This window comes from Pelecanus crispus, chromosome 2 (genome assembly GCF_030463565.1).
Source record: "Pelecanus crispus isolate bPelCri1 chromosome 2, bPelCri1.pri, whole genome shotgun sequence".
In the NCBI taxonomy this organism is placed as follows: domain Eukaryota; kingdom Metazoa; phylum Chordata; class Aves; order Pelecaniformes; family Pelecanidae; genus Pelecanus; species Pelecanus crispus.
In genome coordinates this window covers 12,624,928-12,643,052 of record NC_134644.1, presented here as the reverse complement: position 1 = coordinate 12,643,052, position 18,125 = coordinate 12,624,928, and the positions used below count along the sequence as shown (strand labels likewise).

The 18,125-nt window shown below is 44.1% G+C and overlaps 2 protein-coding genes across 3 annotated transcripts in view; one reads left to right on the top strand and one right to left on the bottom strand.

Moving 5' to 3' along the window:
- Positions 1–3,077, bottom strand: part of WDR37 (WD repeat domain 37) — a 46,070-nt gene extending 42,993 nt beyond the window's left edge. For both annotated transcript variants that reach the window (XM_075704578.1, XM_075704579.1), the window contains exon 1: positions 3,042–3,077. The gene's annotated coding sequence lies outside the window, so the exon portion shown is untranslated. The remainder of the gene's footprint in view (positions 1–3,041) is intronic.
- An 8,604-nt stretch (positions 3,078–11,681) lies between these two features.
- IDI1 (isopentenyl-diphosphate delta isomerase 1) lies at positions 11,682–16,606 on the top strand. Its single transcript, XM_009489428.2, has 4 exons — positions 11,682–11,842; positions 12,869–12,961; positions 14,295–14,425; positions 15,553–16,606. The coding sequence occupies exons 1-4, from the start codon at positions 11,701–11,703 to the stop codon at positions 15,868–15,870; spliced, it is 684 nt and encodes a 227-aa protein (XP_009487703.1). The 5' UTR covers positions 11,682–11,700; the 3' UTR covers positions 15,871–16,606.
- Positions 16,607–18,125: the final 1,519 nt, after the last annotated feature.

Genomic DNA, 18,125 nt, shown 5'->3' with positions numbered 1-18,125 from the left:
CTTATGAGACATATTGAGCTTTCTGCTCAATCATTTTGGAAAATGCTACGTTTGCATAGTGTTCTTCACACAACACTCTGTCAAAGCCCCAAGAGAACAGTACCAAATAAATTTCTGACAGTCAATCAGCAGAACTAGGGGAGAAAAACATGTCCTAGAAAACATCTAGACCATAGGTGATTACTACTTTCTGAATGCAAAGATACTTCAGTATCTCAGTTATCCTGTTTAATTAAACTCACAGCATATTTTACAGTGTGTTAAATTAAAGTTCTGTCACCTACCTTTCTGTAACAGATGTTACCATGTATTCAGTCACAGGAAATATTTCATCAGAGTAACAGTAAAGAGCAGATGTGTAACCAATTACTGGTTTATTCAGCTACAATAGAGAAATGGCACCGAAAGTGCACACACTGGTCTTACTAGACTTAAAAATTCACTGCAGCAATCAACTAGTTCTACTTGCCTACTTCTTCTACTCTTGAACACAGAACAAGCAGACTGCTGAAAGGAAAAAATTCCTGGGGTGTGCATGCTGCTGAAGCCAGGGAGAAAATCTGCTTTAAGAAGTGCCAGAGCACAGACAGAATGGCTACAGTATTGCATTTCCTTTTTTGTTAGCTCAAGACAACACAAGTCTGGAAAGGGAAAGCATCAGGAAGTTTCAGCAACATCTCTTACCCAAGACTGCCCTGCTCCATTTTCTTTAGAGTTTAGCAATAGTAATACTTACTATTTAAAGGATTGTTTTTAAAAAAGCAAAAAACAGAAACAATTTTAGTGTATTTGTGTGTGCTCTTAAATCTCTTCAACAGTCTCAGGTGTCTCACTTTCAAACATGGTTTAGAACAAAATTTCAGTGTATACTACATAACAAAGGCTTTTTACAACAGTAATTATTGTCCTGTGCAACATTAAAACCATAAGATACAAAGATGCCAATTAACATGGGGTTTTTCTCCCCGCAAAGTGGGGAGGGAAAGGGGAAAGAGAATCATTACAGTTATTAAGTTCTTAATTACATGTAACTCAGTTTGACAGCATTACTCATGAGTTAAGGGAATTTAAGTATCAAAGTACGCCACTACATTCTTTATAAATATTCAAAGAAATCAAGTTTAAAGGAGTAAAACTTCCATTTTGAGGTCTTCAGTGAACAATTTGTTTCAAGGATGCTGTACATTCAAGTGCCATTAATCCAATGCAAGCTCCAAGAATACAGCATACCTGAGAAAGATCAGGCTAAACAGACTTCTTTGTATGACTAGTTGTTTTTCTAAAGATAAATATTTAGGAGACAAAGCCATTCCACATCATCACAGAGGATGCTAGAACCACTGGTAAGTGTGCTCAAACCTTATGAAATCCACTCGAGCATTACAACATTTTTTTTGTTCTAAATTTAGTACAGCATACTTTCAAACAAAACTGGGTGTTCCTCGAAATGTAAAAGAGGAAAGCATCCACCACTGAAAAGGTGACAACCTCCCTTCAACAGAAAGCATAGTAAAGAAGCTGCGCCAATGAATTTTAAGTACGTTATACAGCTGGAAATCAACGGTAAAAGCTTTAACACATTAGTAAGTATCTACTCTGAGCAAGCTTCTAACACCAACGTCGAAGCGTAAGCCAGCCCAGTTTTGCTGCTAGGAAGCTTTGATCTTGCTAATTCAACTATGTCAGCAAATGCTGCAGTCACACCAAAATGCAGTGCAGACCTAGCCTGCTGAACAGTCTGCTAAAGCAAGAAATGATACTCTCAACGATACAGACTTATTTTAACTAGTATTATACACAATAATTATCAAACTTGGATGATTTTTTTTAATTTAGACTGTAGAAGAAACCTGCCTGGGTCCACCAATAATCGTCAGACCAAGACCTGTTAAGTGAAATTGCTGATGTCTTGAACGCATAAAACTTTCCTTGGTGATCTATGCTACCTATGTGCACTGAGCGTGCTCACTGTTTCAACTAGTTTAAATGGTACAAGGTAAAATATAATCTTACATTTAACACTAGTTAGTTACCTATGAGTATATATTGTACCTTGTTTTATTAATAGGTATCGATTAGCTGACTTTATTGAAGAGTTCAACAGACAGCATCAGGTGCTGCCAAATTACTTACTGCTGGTTAAATCCTAAAATATGTTTGAAGGCTACTATATTTCCTTAGCTGTCTCACAGACATTTTTGCTCCCATTCCTGTATTAGCAAATCCCTAATAGCTTAGAAGTAGTCTACATGCATGCACACGTATGCAAATACAAGACCTGAGGGTGAGGAATCCTAAGGAAGTTCAAGAGCAAAGGCAGTTTAACCAGGTATTTGTTTAAGGAAGCACTGCACCACATTCAGAGGCCAGAATCCTACTGTGCTAGTCTCTAAACAAACAGTATTTAGGTACTCATTACTGATGTACTAAATTATTGCTACTATGCTTTCATGCAAGCAGAGTGACCTCTAATGTCACTGCTCTTCATTTGGGAATATATTACTTGCTAATAAATTAGAATCTTTTACTGCTTACAAGATCAACAAAAGCAAGTAACTTTGACGCTAACTACAATACATTTAGCAAGCTTTTCTGAAGCACCAATAAATAGCCTTTGTACAGCACATTCTTGAAGCATTTCCTCATATGGCCTACCAGAGAATTACCAAATCTTCCAATATAACATGTAACAGCACTGCAAGTACCCAGTCCTTCCACCTTGAAACACTGTGACATTCTCAAAATAGTCAGTGGGTATCACTCAAGGATGAGAAAATAACAAATCACTCTGGTTTGTAAGGAGACCACCTCGATTCCTGTCCCTTCCTCAGATATCACGTGTAGAGTACTGACAAACTCTCCACACAGACATTTGAAGCGGTGGCCTCCGGAACAGGCCCCTCACCCTGGCCTTCACCTCACAAGACAAGCTACTACTCTTAGCTCCAAAACTTAAAAATTCCATGACGTAAAACAATCCCCATCTCATCTCAAACATATAAAATGCAATATCAGTTAACTTCTCCTTACTTGACACATACTAGTTCTGGCTTGCAATTTCTGGATTTTGTAGAAGTAAGCTCTTCTTTTAAGACACTATCACCACACTCACAACATTTCTCCCATGACTGTACCAACAGTGTCAAGCTCTTCAGTCCATACAAGAGACTGTATCCTTTAAACAAGTCCTAAATTTAAAAGAAAGATGGTTAAAGGGCATGTCTACATTAGAGAGACAGTGTCATCTTAGAAAGAGCTAGCTTTAGATTTAACATGATAAACTAGTTTAGGGACAAATGTACACATAAACAACTGTCATTAAAAAAAAATAAATAAATAAAACACACATTACAGTGGCCTCGGCCTTAAATTCTAATGTTTGGCGCAGGCACCTTTTTTAAAATAATTGCCCAAGTCCACAATACACAAAGCTACATTAGGGCTGACACACAGAGACACAAGATCCTATCTAATTTAAACTACTCGTTAGAAAACATACTTGAGGATTCTCAAGGTTATCAGCTCGCTTTCAAAAATATCACGTAAGAAATGCCAACAGCAGGCCTGCTTGGAAAACAGTTTCAGAATTTGCTAAAGGAGAAAGATACTGCTGTGATGTTGCAAAATGGGTGCCGGAACAATAGACATTTGTATAATTTCAAGGTGTACTCAATGACACTGAATCACTTCAAAGAAGCTGTTCCACCAGTTCTTTACATAAATCTTCCATGAATTCCTGTTACAGAAAGCATACTTTAAAACACTAACGATTTTATGAAACAAACTTTGACAAGCTAGAAGATGTAATGACGGATAAAAACACACGTAGAAGTTTCTCTTTTCTTGTAAGCACCAAGGTGTCCTTGAACAATAGTTCAAGGCTTAACCTGAAAAAGTTTTCCTCGTCTTTGCATAAGCACAATCTTTTCATTTAATTTCCTTCTACAACTGAAACCTAACATCTACTCAACCTCTGAATACATTAGGCATATTAATTCTTCGCTCAATTTTGTTTTCACCCTTCTACAACTGAAACCTAACATCTACTCAACCTCTGAATACATTAGGCATATTAATTCTTCGCTCAATTTTGTTTTCACCCTTTTTAGCTCAGGAAAAGAGAAAAACACTGCAAATGGCTCCTTACAGACATAACTTTTACCCATCTCGGGCAGTTCCAAGTCATCCTCCCGCTACCGAGGCCCAGATCTACCCCATCCCACCACAAATAGCACTTCCCCGCTTCATGCGGTTGTGCCCCACTCCAGGGAATCTGGGCGTTTAACTTTTACTGCATTTGTACATATGTCCGAGGATCTGAACTCAATCCGGAAAGTAATGAGGTTCTACGCTTGGCTTGTCCTCAGGATATGCGGCAGCATATAAACAAAGTTAGCGAGCAGAGCCTCCTCAGCAGGCACCCTCGGTTTTACTGTCCGCAGACCTGGAACCATCCCTACAGCCTCGGGCTAGAAGTGTTAAAAAAAAAAAAAAAAAACAAAACCAAAAAAAACCTACCACATAGGAGGAGAGGAAGAAGGGCTTATTTTCGGTTATTTCGTTTTTTAAGAAAGAATGCGCAAGTCATTTCACGCGGAAATAAACCGGAATAGGACGGGCTGGACGGGGGTGCCGAGGTGGGAGCCCCGCTTTACGCCACGGGCCTGGGGAGGCGGCGGCACCGCGCTGGCAGCGCCCGCCGCCCGCACCCCCGGGACCCCCGGCCCGGCCCGGCCCGCCCCGCCCCAGCCCTTCCTTCCCTTCCCTTCCCCCGCGGCTCCCCCCGCGCCGCGCCGGGCCGGGCCGGGCCGCGCCCGCAGCCCCTCGGGGGAGCCGCTGCCGCCGGCGGCGGGGGGTCTCGGCGGGCGGGAAGATGGCGGAGGGTCTCGTGCCCCGCTACGGGGAGCGGGGCGCCGCGGCCCCCCGCACTCACCTGTCAGCCACAGCCGGGGCGGCGGGCGGGAAGGGGCAGGGCCGCAGACGGCGGGGGGAAGGAGGAGGAGGAGGAGGAGGAGGAGGAGGAGGAGGAGGAGGAGGGCGGGAGGGGCGAGGCGGCAGCGAGGAGCCGCGCTCCGGCAGCGCCGCGCCTCTGCTGAGGAGCCCTCGCGGCGACATCCGGCGGCGGGCGGAAGCGGCGCGCGGCCCCCGCTGGCCGCCATGGCGAGGGGCCGGGCCGCGGCCGCCGCTCCGAGCCCCCGCCCGGCGGCAAGGAAGGGCCAGCGGCACCGGGCTCCTTCGGGGGGCACGCCGTAAGCCCTGGCGGATGGGCGGCTGAGCTCGGCGGTGCGTGCGGCAGCCCTGCTTGTGCCGCGTTCCGCCGGCGGTGCGGCAGCGAGTCCGGACCCGCCGCGTAAACAAGGCGGGCGGGACGGCGGCAGGGCCCGGCAGGCCGCGAAGAACGGGGGCGAAGGGCTGCGCCGCCGCCGCCGCCCCCCCGTCCCCACGGTTGGCTTTGCAGCCTGCATCTCCTAGGTGTTCATTTAATGCCGGTACTCAAAAAGCTGCGTTGTACCTCATCCCAGCTGTTGGCCAGGTGGACCCCTGCGGACTGACGAGGGAGGTGAAACTTCCCTGAAACGCCATTGGAATTCCTTATTTTTTAATGGAAAATACCGAATCTGGACTTTTTTCTACCGCATCTGCAGACGATATGACAGAAACAGTGAACCAAAGCTAACCGCTACATTCTGCAAGTAGGCTGTTCGCTTTGAAGCTTACAACACGTAATTGAAATGTGATTAATTCCTTTGCTGATTAACACTTAGAAGAAACCTTCACCTCAAATTCTTACTCATTGTAGCAGATTGTGAAAGTCAAAAGAGGCCCTTGCCTAATTATTTTCTCTCTTCCTGTAGATTATCTGGCTGCCTCAGAAGAGGTCTGTGAAAAGGCCGCAAGAATATGTGCCTCAGAGTGAGGGCTGAAAATATTACATTTTCTTTTCATGTGCTTCCCAGCTACAAGCATGCCTGCCGTTCTTTCTTGTCTTCATTTTCCCTTCTACCTCCTTTTGTGCAGTCATGTCTTAATTAGAGCTGTACTAACACAGTCAAAAATAGTGTTTTATCTATTTACTAGAATCTTTTTCATCACTGGAGGTCATTCTACAAGATAACCAGCCTAACTGGTTGAGACCTTCCCGTCATTTTAGCCTTTTCCTTTCTTCAAAGCCACCAAAAGGAGAAAGGAAGGGAGCAAAATGAATAGCTAAATGGCTTTAAGGAGAGGAAAAGGGGGGAGACAGAACCAGCAAAAGAAGATGGACAAGAGGTAGAACAGAGTTGCCTGGGAGGAAGCCTGAATGCAACCTGACCAAATGCCATTGTTTGCCACTTTGAATTCTCTTTATAGTTGGTGCAGTTGCAGTTACCTCGGCCATCTTAACCAAGTCGCAACTCCAGTCCTCAGCTATTCAGCTCCTAACAAAACATTTGTTTAAGCCTCATTATTCCTACCGAAATTACTTCAGCCTAATATAATTCTACTGTACCATAACACTTTTAGCTATAAATATCAAGGAAAAGCGAGGGCACAAGAATCCACATTTGAAATTTCCCTGGGAAAACAGTTGGCAATCTTATCCTCTGGAGCAGCTCACTCTTTAGCAGCAGCAGGCAATACAGGGATCAGCATTTTTTTCCTGAAGAAGGAAACGCAAAATACTGCAATAAGGAAACACGGGGGCTTAAACAACTTGTTCCTTGCTACACAGTGACTGACCTGAAAATTAACAAGCCTTGTATGGATGCAGTTGCTTTCTCATAAGAAAAGAACAGCAAGGGGCCTGTTGTCACTCTAGCTCTGTTACTGGTTTGGTTTTGTCATGGCACTACAAGGGTAGCAGGCACAGTGTAATGTATAGGAGCAAGTGCAGAACAAAAGACTGCACCTGCTTTTCACAAACTGCTTGTTTTGAAACAAGAGACATAGCTAGCAATACAGGAGCCTAGGGAAACGGGGGGCAATACTAGTTAGCATCGACAGCTAAGAAGCTTTTTTAATAGGCATTACAGTAAACAGAGTGGCAGAAGTTGGGTTGTCCTGGACATCACCTTCCAGACCACCTGCAGCCCTACTTCGGCGCCCGTGGCTGGACTTGAGGAGACAAAATACAAGGCTTAGGAAACCAGCAACAGAACAGAGTAATAGCTGAATCTCTCAAATCAAGATTTTTCAAACCTGTAGAAGTAGCAGGAAAAGGCAGCCTCCTGTCCAGAGCTCAACCCAAAAGAAAGAAAAAAAAGAAAAACAGATCTAGAGGAGAACAGGACTCAAGGGTTATTTCTTCTTTTGTACAGGAAACCTCCTGATAACTCCCTCCTAAAAGAGCGGTTTCCTATATCATTAATTATCACCTTATGCTGTACAACAACATTTGGAAGCCATCCATCATAGCACTCTTTCCATCATGCTTGAGAGAGCAAAACTAAATGCAAATACAAATACAACATCCTACTTAATATATTTAGCATACATGCATACCATTTTTACTACAAAGCCATCTGTCTTCTCTTAAGTGAGCTGAAGCCAACCCACTTTCCTGAAGTAGGCCTTTTAAGAAAGAAGGGTCAAGTGGACAGCAGCAGATTAGTTAGGACTGGGAGGTATTTGCCTCCCAATTCAGATAAAACCCAGGCTGTTGTTTGCTCTGCCCATAAGTGTATCACTTAGACAAATGTTTTTGGAAGAGCTATGACTCCAAGGCAGAAGCAGACTTCTGAGAAGGATTCTTCAGGAAGACCAGGAACAAGGATAGCTCTGTAGCTGAGAAGGGTGAACTGGAAGGCTTAAGTGAACAGGAAGCTTAAAAAGGGCAGATTGCATGTGAAGGGGGTGGAGGGGAATGTAATTTTCATTGGGAAAGCTGAAAACTGAGGAGAGGCTGATCTCAATAGTCTCTGCGTTCTAGGCTGGGGTCAAGTCCCAGGTTTGTTCGGCGTTTACTTCATCCTGTGGCTTACTGTCTTCTTGTTTAACTTGCTGGAGAATTAAGATATTTTCCTCCAGTTTGGATGGGGTTGCATTTCCCTTTATCTTAGTAGATAGCAAAATTCTGTCAATGTTGCAGCTGTTTGGATTTTCAGGTGAAATGAGAGACTTCCCAGCAGTGACAAGAAACTGGTTTTCCCTTGTTAGTTTGGAAACAGTCAGCAGACTTCAAGAGATGCATAAATTAAATCAAGTTTCAAAGGAATGTGTATGTCATATCAGACATGCTTCTGTTTACACCGGGTGGAGTAAAAGTTCTGAGGTTTCAATGAAATGCACGCCATTACAAAAAATGAGGATATTTTATTTTCAACACAAATAGCTTGTTTGATTGTACAGGGCAAGTCTGGAGGGGAGCGAGAGGGGAGATGATACAGGTGACATAAAACACCCGACCCTGAACATGTCTTTGGTTAAAGGCCTGGGAGGTCCCTCCCTTGTCTGCTTTGTGAGAAGGGTTTCTTTTGACACTCATCCTTTCTGGCTGCCTTTTTACCTCTCATTATCCACCAGGACTTGTCAGACATAGTGCTCACGAACATTGTCCCAGGTGAAGTGCTTTGGTTGTCTGTGTGAGACAGGAACTATAGTGGTTTTTTTGACAGTCAGGTTCTAAAGTGCCTGTACAGAAGTTGTCAGTAGTTACTACTAGGAAAAAAAAAAAATCTCTTTTTTTTTCCCCCCAGTCAATAGGGACAATTTTCTGGTATCCCTCCACTGTGTAGCCTGAAACTGTGTACCATCTGCTCCACGGTGTATGTCATGCGTCAGCTGTGCCCCACATACAGACCCCATCTCTGGTTTTTAGGGTAGAAGTTTCTATTCCAACAGAGCTTCCCTCGCAGGAGGGTTGGTTGTTAACTCTGTTGTCTTCATATGCGATGCTGGTTTGTACGTCCATCTCAGTAGTTAAGAGTATTTTTCGTAGATTTGTGTAGCTCATATTTGGTTACATGAGGAGAAAGATAGAAGAAAAATTTGATGGATTTTTTTCATTTGGAACAGTGAAAACAGCAAGTGATTGATACAGTGACAGATGTTGTATTTCTACAAAGCTCAATTTCCAGTTGCTGTGTTTTCATGCTAAACAGTGGTTCAGGATAAAAAGTAATCTTTGTACATTTCAGTCCTTTCTGAGACTGCATTATTATTTATGTTCTTGTGTTAATCAATATTACATTTGTAATCTCTTAACAAATAATACAGTATTAATGTTCTTACGTTGTGTTTTCTGTGGTTAAAGGGATATGCAGCAGCTGGCATATTCTTTTCTTTTCTTCCCCCCCTCACATTTGATGCTCTCTGCTGGTTTCAAGTGGCTTCTGCTCAAACCAGCTCCTGCCCTTACTCTCCCTTCATCAAGCTCTGCACAAGGGAACCACTGTAAGATACCCCCTTCGTAAGATATTATCTGTCAGTTTGAACATTTTGTTCTGCTAATGATATCTCTCAACGAAAGGCCATCTGTCCTGTTCACAGGAAAAATCAAAACGAACCAGACTGAAATGCTAGAACACGGGCTGAGAGGCAAACAGAAAGAGTGATGCCTCCAAGACAACACGTGAAATGTCATTCCTAGGCCTTTTATGGAATCTATGTCCAAATCTACAGACAATAAACCAGCAAATGTACTCAACCACAGTGGGGTGAAGTTTCTGGAGAGGCTGGTATTGAAGATCCTCTGCCTTTAGACTGGCTATCTGTGCGTATCTCGAACTACCCTATCTGAGCAGTTCATCTTGACGTCTTGCCTACGCTCAATTCCTATCCAGAAACTGGGTGGTTCTCTGTTCCTTAAGAACTTTAGTTAGAGTTAAGCCATTTCAGAGCTTGACTAACACAGTAACTGTCTCCTAGAAACTGTAGCTGTCAGCGACAGAGGGGAGACACCTGGCCAGTGTTGCCCACCTCTGGGAGTGCCACAGGCTGTGCCTTGCACGGCACACGTTTAACCTCTTTAATTCAAGGGATGCTACTATGGAGCACAGAAAAACGTTCCAGATAAAATGTGCTACAGAGACTGCCAAAAAGCCCTGCGACTTTACAGTCTCATGGTTACGGCATCTACCTGCAGGACTGCTCCCAGAACTGATCAGAAATTCAATCCTGGAACTGTTTGCCACAAACACAGGCACGTTTGTAGGAGACGGCACCTCGGCGCAGTCCTTTGGCTTTCATGGATGGGTGAAAATACAAGAAGCAGCGCTTAATGGTAGGAACACTCAAACCTCCGGATTACTAAGAGAAGGTGAAGGCGTCTTTCACCTTTACAAGCCACAGCAACAGCACGCTGCAGCGCAATTTGCTCCCCAGGGGACGGCCTGCAGGCTGCTCTCCCGCGCTGCCCCGCGTCGCACCGATCCACCTCCAGCCTCGCCCCAGCCCGCCCGCCCGCCTTCGCCGGGCCCCGCCGTGCGGCTGCGCGCCCCGGCACATCCCCACGACCATCGGCCCTTGGTGTCGCCTCAGCGGCGGCTGGCGACGCAAGGCGTCCCGGAACCGCGCCTCGCCGGCGGAGCTGAGCTGAGCCGAGCTGGGTTCGGAAGGGCGCCCGGGCGGCCAGCCCTCGGCTTAGCGCACCGCACAAAGGCGGCGGCCCCCCGCGGCCCGCTCCCCCCAGCCGCCGCCCTGCTCGACAGAAATGGCTGCGCCCCGCTGGGCGGGGCTGCGGCCTGACCCGTCTTCCCCGCTCCCATTGGCTGGCTCTCCGCTATCCCCTCTCCGTATTGGTCAGTGCCTCCACCTGGCTGTGCTGCGGTTGGCTGCGCCCCACGCCTTTCCCCTCTGTCACTGTCCGTTCCGCCCCCTGGGCAGCCGGCGCCGCAGTGGGGCGATCGGGCGATGCGGTGACGTTGGCGTTTGGGGGCGCTGCCATTGGCGGCAGCGGGGTGACGGGCGATGTGGCGCGTGCTGCGGCGGGCCGTTGCGGTGGGCCGCCGCGGAGCCGCCGTCCCTGAGGGGCGGTGCTGCCGCCCTGGGCTGTGGGGCTGCCGCCGGGCGCTTGCCTCCGCCGGCGACCTGCGCGGGGGGAAGGCCCGGGCCGAGAGGTGAGGGGGGCACCCGAGGGGCGACGGCGAAGGGGAAGGGGGCTGCGGAGGCAGCTGCGGAGGGAGCGGGCTCGGCGGGGAAGGGGGCTGCGGGGGAGCGGCGGAGCTGGCTGGAGCAGGCCCGCGGCGGGGCAGGGGCCGCCGGGGCAGGGTGTGCGTGGTGGTTTGGAAGCGCCTTGGGCTGGTCAGGGAATCCGCGTTGCTCGGTTCTTACGGGGCGAGGCGGGGGGAAATACGTGCGCACATGCTGTCTGGCGTTATAAACGTAACCGCGTTAGTGTGCGGAACAGGCACAGGCTGTGTGGCGTTTGGCAAGATTTTGATCAGTTCTGGGTGAAATTTGGAGTTGGATTTCTTATACCACCAGGCCATCAAAATGTTACGCTTGCGGTCTGTCCAGTAGCAGCAGCTGCATGGAGTTCAGAGAGACAGAAAAATCTTAAGCCCCTACACATCACATTGCAACGTTTGGTATTGTGGGTAGGAAATTTCAGAAATCCAAAAGCGTGTAAAACTCCAAAATTTATGCACAATTTATACCGTGTCAGAAAACCTAGCCATTTGATCACTTCTCACACTTTGCCCAGAACCTTATAGGTGTTAGTATTGCTGAATGACTCTTCTTTCTTTTGTTTTTTTCCGTAGAACGTGTGCTACTATCACAATGCCTGAAGTCAACACAGATCACCTGGATGAGCAGCAGGTGCAGCTCTTGGCAGAGATGTGCATCCTTATCGATGAAAATGATAATAAGATTGGAGCAGATACCAAAAAAAACTGTCACTTGAATGAAAACATTGATAAAGGTACAGCTTGCTTACCTTCTAATTGAACTATTAAGTCGATTGAATATTTTCAGAAATGTAGTCATGATTAAATTAAAGTCTTGATCTCAGGTGGGTGTTGATCAAACCAGAGCAAGTACTTCCCCACACCCGCCTCCTCCCCCAGCTTACAATATCTAGTTTTAAAAATGCTGCAATATGGGGGAACACACAATTAGAGGCAGTAGCAAAGGAGAGAAATGTGTGATTGCGGATCTAAGCTGTATGTCTTTATAAATACTTTTTATTCACATTTTGATGATAAGATAGTATTATTTTCCTATTATAGATACCTGATTCTATGTAGCTTTTTCTAAAGAATGCCACTTGCTTCTTTGCCGAGTTCTTTTCAAGTAGAAGAGACTTTGGTTTTTAAGTAGTTGACACAGAGTTCTATTTCAAATACTGCTAATAGGAAAGGGTTTTTTAAATTGTTGTCATTCTAATTGATTGTGGGTTTTGTCTGAGGTTGGTCAGATCCGTGAATCTCTTACAGTAGTTTGTGACCTCCTTTTCTGTACTCAGGGGAAGCATCTTCCTGAAGAGTGAGGAATAACAAACTCAAAAGTTGCAGAAAACAGCAATTGTACTGTTTTCAAGGAAGCTTGTACTTCTGCAGTTCCTGAAGCCTCTTGAAATTCTATACAGGTTTTTAGGAATTTTTGAGTCATCTGTTTTTGATTGTAAATTTATGGATGCTAAGCCCTCCTTAGAAGCTTGCCCGAACGTGCATCTTCAGAATGACTTCAGAACTGACTGAATTTAGTAGAACTCTTCTGTTGCATTGGTGTTCTTAGCACTTTTCTAATTTCATAATGTTTTGCGTAAGCTGACATAGAAACCTAAATGATAACTCTGACTTTTTTTATCAAATCCTTTGTTTTTAACATACATGAATTTTAAATTAGATTACCCAAAAATGAGGCTGTTCTAAGCCCTTAAACTGTCTTCATATGTTTTTTTCTCCTCTGTTAAATAGCGCGCTCTTTTTTTTTATTTTATTTTTAGGTTTACTGCACCGAGCTTTCAGTGTTTTCTTATTTAATACAGAAAATAAACTGTTGCTGCAGCAGAGGTCAAATGCCAAAATTACATTTCCAGGTTAGTACTGAAACACATTGTATTTATCAAACTCTTCTATTTAAATCAATATTTTAAAAAATACACCAGTCTAATCTTGCAGTGTAACTCCTTCTAAGGTTTTGGAATTTACTACTTTGGAGAGGAGATAATTCTAAGTACTTTTAAGAGCTCAAGATGTACTTATCTTGTGGATGAAGTAAGATAATGAGAATGCTAGCTTATTGTTACACATACTCTTGGGAACTGATTGTTCCCTGACATGTTTGATCCTGTTTATGCAAGTTTATGCAGAGAGTGTGTTGTTTACCTCCTCTGCTGCAAGACGTATTTAGTGGAGTTGAAGAGATTGCTCTGGTAGCTGTGGAGTGTTCCAGTTCCACTGGTAAGACGTGTAGTTGATGTACAGCAGAGCCCTGCTGCTTGGGAAGCAGTTGTGTTGTGCTTCAGTGAGATATGTGGACCTTTATCTGTGTATGTTTCAACAAATGCTTTTTCAGCTATAGAAGAAGTATATTGTGCATGATTTTTGAAGACTCCTGAACTATTACTATCAAATGCAAACGGAGAGGCATAAAAATAAGAAGTTTACATGAGACATGTTGCAGGAAGCATAAAGCTGTCTGTTTCAGAATTTCGGATGGAAAACAAATTCAAGTGTTTCAAGGGTTACCTCTTCAGCTCAAGGAAGAAAGACTTTTTTTCCTTCCAGGGGAATCTTTACTTTAAAGATTTTTTTTGTCCTCAGCTACTAACTAATGAAATGGTCGAGTGTAGTTTGTAGGTAATCAGACCTTATTTTAGATGCTTTTGATATAGACTCTTACAGATGAAAGGTTGGCCAATCACAGTTATTTTACATAACTATAGGTAATTTTTAATGTACTTGAAGCAGGGTATAGAGGATTTGTCCTTTAAACACAAACCTTAGCTGCTTATTTACTTCTACTAATTGTCAGCTGGTCTTCAAGCTCTGGGAATATTTTCAATATTCTGTTGCATATAAACTGCCCAAAGTAATTTTAATTAGCGTTTGCAGGATAAACGACATCATAAACTGGCTGTCTAAGTAGATGCTGTCTTGGGTGTGAGAATGTACATGTTCATGTGTATCAAACACTAACCTGCAAAGTAGTACTTGGTAGAGGCAAATTGTGGTGCAAAATACGTAAAGAAAAATAAGAGGTGAAAATATCCTCCTTCCTCTCTGACCTTTCTCTACAAAAGAGAAACAAAGCTGTGATGCATTGAATAACTGTCCTACATCTCTGGGTATTTTGGTCTGGGGGGGTTGCGGGTGTTTTTTGCAATGCTTCATACATGTCAAAAATGTACTGATACAAACCTCTTGCAGATTGTTTTACCAACACTTGTTGCAGCCATCCTCTGAGCCATCCACTAGAACTGGAAGAAAATAATGCCATTGGTGTTCGGAGAGCAGCACAGAGACGACTGAAGGCAGAGTTAGGAATTCCCATGGAGCAGGTAAAGGAAGGAAGGAAGGAGAAACGGGAATTCTTGCCAGCGTTTGCCAATTTACAGACTAATTGCATCTGGCAGACAGGGTCAGCCTGAAACCTGAAAATGAATTTAATTTTGGAGATGTAGAAAACTTAGTGAATTTGAGACTTCTTCATCTGTATTCTTGAGTCTCAAAAGCTGGCATCACTAGACAGTATTTCAGAGTATTCCACTGCTTAAACTAAATATGAGCCAAAGAGTAAATCGTACAGTCGTGACAGATTGCGTTGCTTCAGGTCTGACTACGGGTGCCTACGTGTTTTCCAGCTGGGCAGGCTGCCCTCCTTGCGCAGGAGCAGGCAACGTGCCGTCCTTCCTCCGGGCGACTGGTGCTCCTGGAGGGCGTCGCTGCGAGCTGCTGCCAGCGTCCCTGTACAAGTCCCTCTGCAATCCCAAGCTTCCTGTGGGAAGTAGGGTGGCCTGGGTGCTCAGGGTTTCTTCCAGAGTAATCCCACAGCCCGATTCTGGTACCTTCCTTTCTGGTGGCAGTTTGGGAGTGCACAGAGCAGGGTGAGGCTGGCTGAATTATGTTCGTGGTCAAAATCTCTTTACACGTTTTGTAACTAACTACGTTTGTGTCATGGGACACGGGAGAAGCAGCGTGCTACTGGGAAACACGATGATTAGGTTGTCCCCAGAATTAATTACCTGGTTTGCAACTTGCACAGATCCCTGGTAGATGAGGGTTGTGTGTGGTCTGTCAGTACGCAGTTCTGGCCTTGGCTTTAAGTAGCTGCCAAGTCTTTTCCTTGGGAGGTAAAGGGTAGGTGCAAGTGTTTGTGTTCATCAGCGCTTGAGTAAGTGTGCGTTAAGGTCTGGTAAACATTATTTAAAACTTACTGTATAGAAGAAATCCACTCAACATATTACAGGGTGAGTCTGACTAGAGAAATGCTGTGCAATTCATGTCATCAAAGTGCAATAAAAATATTTTTTCATAGTAATTCTTTGTGAAGTAGCACATTGCAATTGTACACTTGGGGGAAAAATAATTTTTAAGGAACAGGGCAATCGCTGGTAATTCTTCTGTAATGCCTAGCAGTGCAATTAGTCTGGTTTGGCACCGGTTCTGACAAGTGTTTTGGTTGTAGGTACCTCCAGAAGAAATCTCCTATCTGACACGAATTCACTACAAGGCCAAGTCTGATGGGATCTGGGGTGAACATGAGATAGACTATATCTTATTTGTACAGAAGGACGTAGCGCTGAATCCCGACCCTAATGAGATCCAAAGCTACTGCTACGTGACACAGAAGGAACTGAAACAGCTCTTGGACAAAGCCTCCAAGAATGAAGTTAAGATTACTCCATGGTTTAAACTAATTGCAGAGACCTTTCTTTTTAAGTGGTGGGATAACTTATCTAACTTGAACAGATTTGTTGATCATGAAAAAATACACAGAATGTGAATAGCTGGGGTAAAAGATGCTGAAGGCTAGCAATGATGTGCTGTCTCTTTAACACTATGGTAACTTGTGACTCTTGAGTGCAGGAAAGTGATCTGTCTGGAGCATGTTTAACAAACAACTTTATACAGAGATGATTATAGCTGATGTTTTTAGTTCTCTCTTCACCTCCTCTTCCCCCCAGCCCTGTTCCTCCTGGGCGACTTAAGCTTAATCTCATGTAAAATGAGCAATGGTAACATAAGAAACCCCTGGGTTCATCTTTCTCCATTACTTTGTGTGATACAAAAGATCCTCAGCCTGTGCGTGTGCCCAGTGTGCACTTACGTCCCTGCGTAAGTACGTACGCTGGCAGGGGAGTTGGGCGCCTCCTGCCCAGCTCGTCGCGTAGAGCACGTACGTTCCCAACCGTACGTGACTACCCCTTCTGAAACAGCGATGACAAAAGCATTTGAGTTCTGCATTGATGTTGAGAAGACTAGTTGCCTGAAGAAAAAAACCCATTAGTTCAAAGTAATCAGGATGATTTTAATTGCAGAAAGCAATTATCTTCAGCTACCATACTCTAATCAAATACATAAAAGCTTAAGTAATTGGATTGTTGGTGTGGACCGAGTTTCCCTTTAAAGTGCTGCGCTGTGTCACAGCTTTAGGTAACAAACACTGGGGGGTTGGTTTGGTCCCCCCACCACCCTTTTCTGGTTAGTTGATGACTGAGTACTGGACACCTCTAAAAAAAAAAAAAAAAGGTTAATTATACCAAATGTAAATGGTACCTATAATATAGGAAGTAGCCCGTCTTTGGAGAAGGGACTCTTCTCCATCTTCCAGAAAACAAAGGCATCTTGATAGAAGCTTTTTTTCCTGCAACATCTGCTGCAATAGTCATTCCCAGACAACTCAAACCCCTTGAACTCCGAAATTCAAGATTGACAGTTTATGGGCTTAGATCAGGTCTTAATTTCAGTTAATCAGAAATTGTACCATAGTGTAAGAGCCAATCCTTTTTGATCTTGCAGTCAATTGCTAGTAATGAGTAAAATGGAAGGCTTTTTTTATTAAGACAAATAATCAAGGGTGTCTTAGTTTGAATTAAAGTTTTTTGGGTTTGTTTGGGGGGTTTTTGCCCCCGAAAAAGCTTAATTGTGGTTTCTTCTGTTAGCAGACTACTCAATCTAGATTTCTTAAGTTAACTTCTCCCAGAGGTGTCTTGATGAAATAGGATGTTGTTCATGCCACTTCTCCTTGCATGTAAAACAGGGTTGTAATTAGTCTGTGTCTGGTTTCAAGGTGAAACTAAGTTTTTCCAGTGGTTAACATGTTTCTCTTTCTCATCGCAATTGTGACTGCAGCACTGAAGCTTCCGTGCGCCAGCATCTCCAGTGGTTCCACACTGAAAGGTGCCAGAGCCGAGGTTCTTGTACGGTGACCCGAATTGCTGCATTGTCTTAAAGCAAATAGTGGGTGAGGGAACAGTGATCCGGTGTAACGGCTCTCCGGGATTCTGCGCAATCGGCCACATTACTTAAGTAATATATTAGACTACTTTTCAAATACTTAAAATACTTTTAAAATAAAGGATTATCTTACAGATAAGAGTGTGATTAAAGTACCTAGCCTAAAACCTTGGACTGATGTTTTCTTTTCAGACTTTGGGCCACATGGAGAATCATCTCTGTCATCACCACACTGTAATCAACAACATCCCTATTAAACGTTGCTGAAGCAGTATGATTGGGGGCAGGAGGGCACGCGTTTATTTTAACAAAGTTCCGCTTTTCTCGTTCAGATGGCCAGCTTGGAGCAAAAGCTGACAAAGCATATTCTGAAGTAGAAATAACGTGCGTAAGGAAGCTGAAAGCAAAGTTTCGCTAAACAGTTCTTCAAAATTCCTTAGAAGTTTTGACATTAAAGTTTTTCTTGACATTGAACTCCTTTGCAGCATTACAGTGTTTTTAATGCTGAATTTATTGCACAAAGTCGATGAGGGCAACAATGTGGATTTACACGTAATGCTCCAATCTGCTGAAGTTGACATCTGAACACTCTTCTTACCCTGCTGTATTTAAAAATAGTTTAAAAAAAATAATCATTTAAGGATTCTTCCCCCTTTTTGGGTTTTTGTTTGTTTTTAACATGCGTATTTCATTAGATTCCAGTTTAGTCTTTAAAATTGTGCATTTTAAGTATTGTTCAGGCAACACATTTATAATGCATCATTTTACTAACGTCTAGATAATTCCTACCTTTTTCTTGAC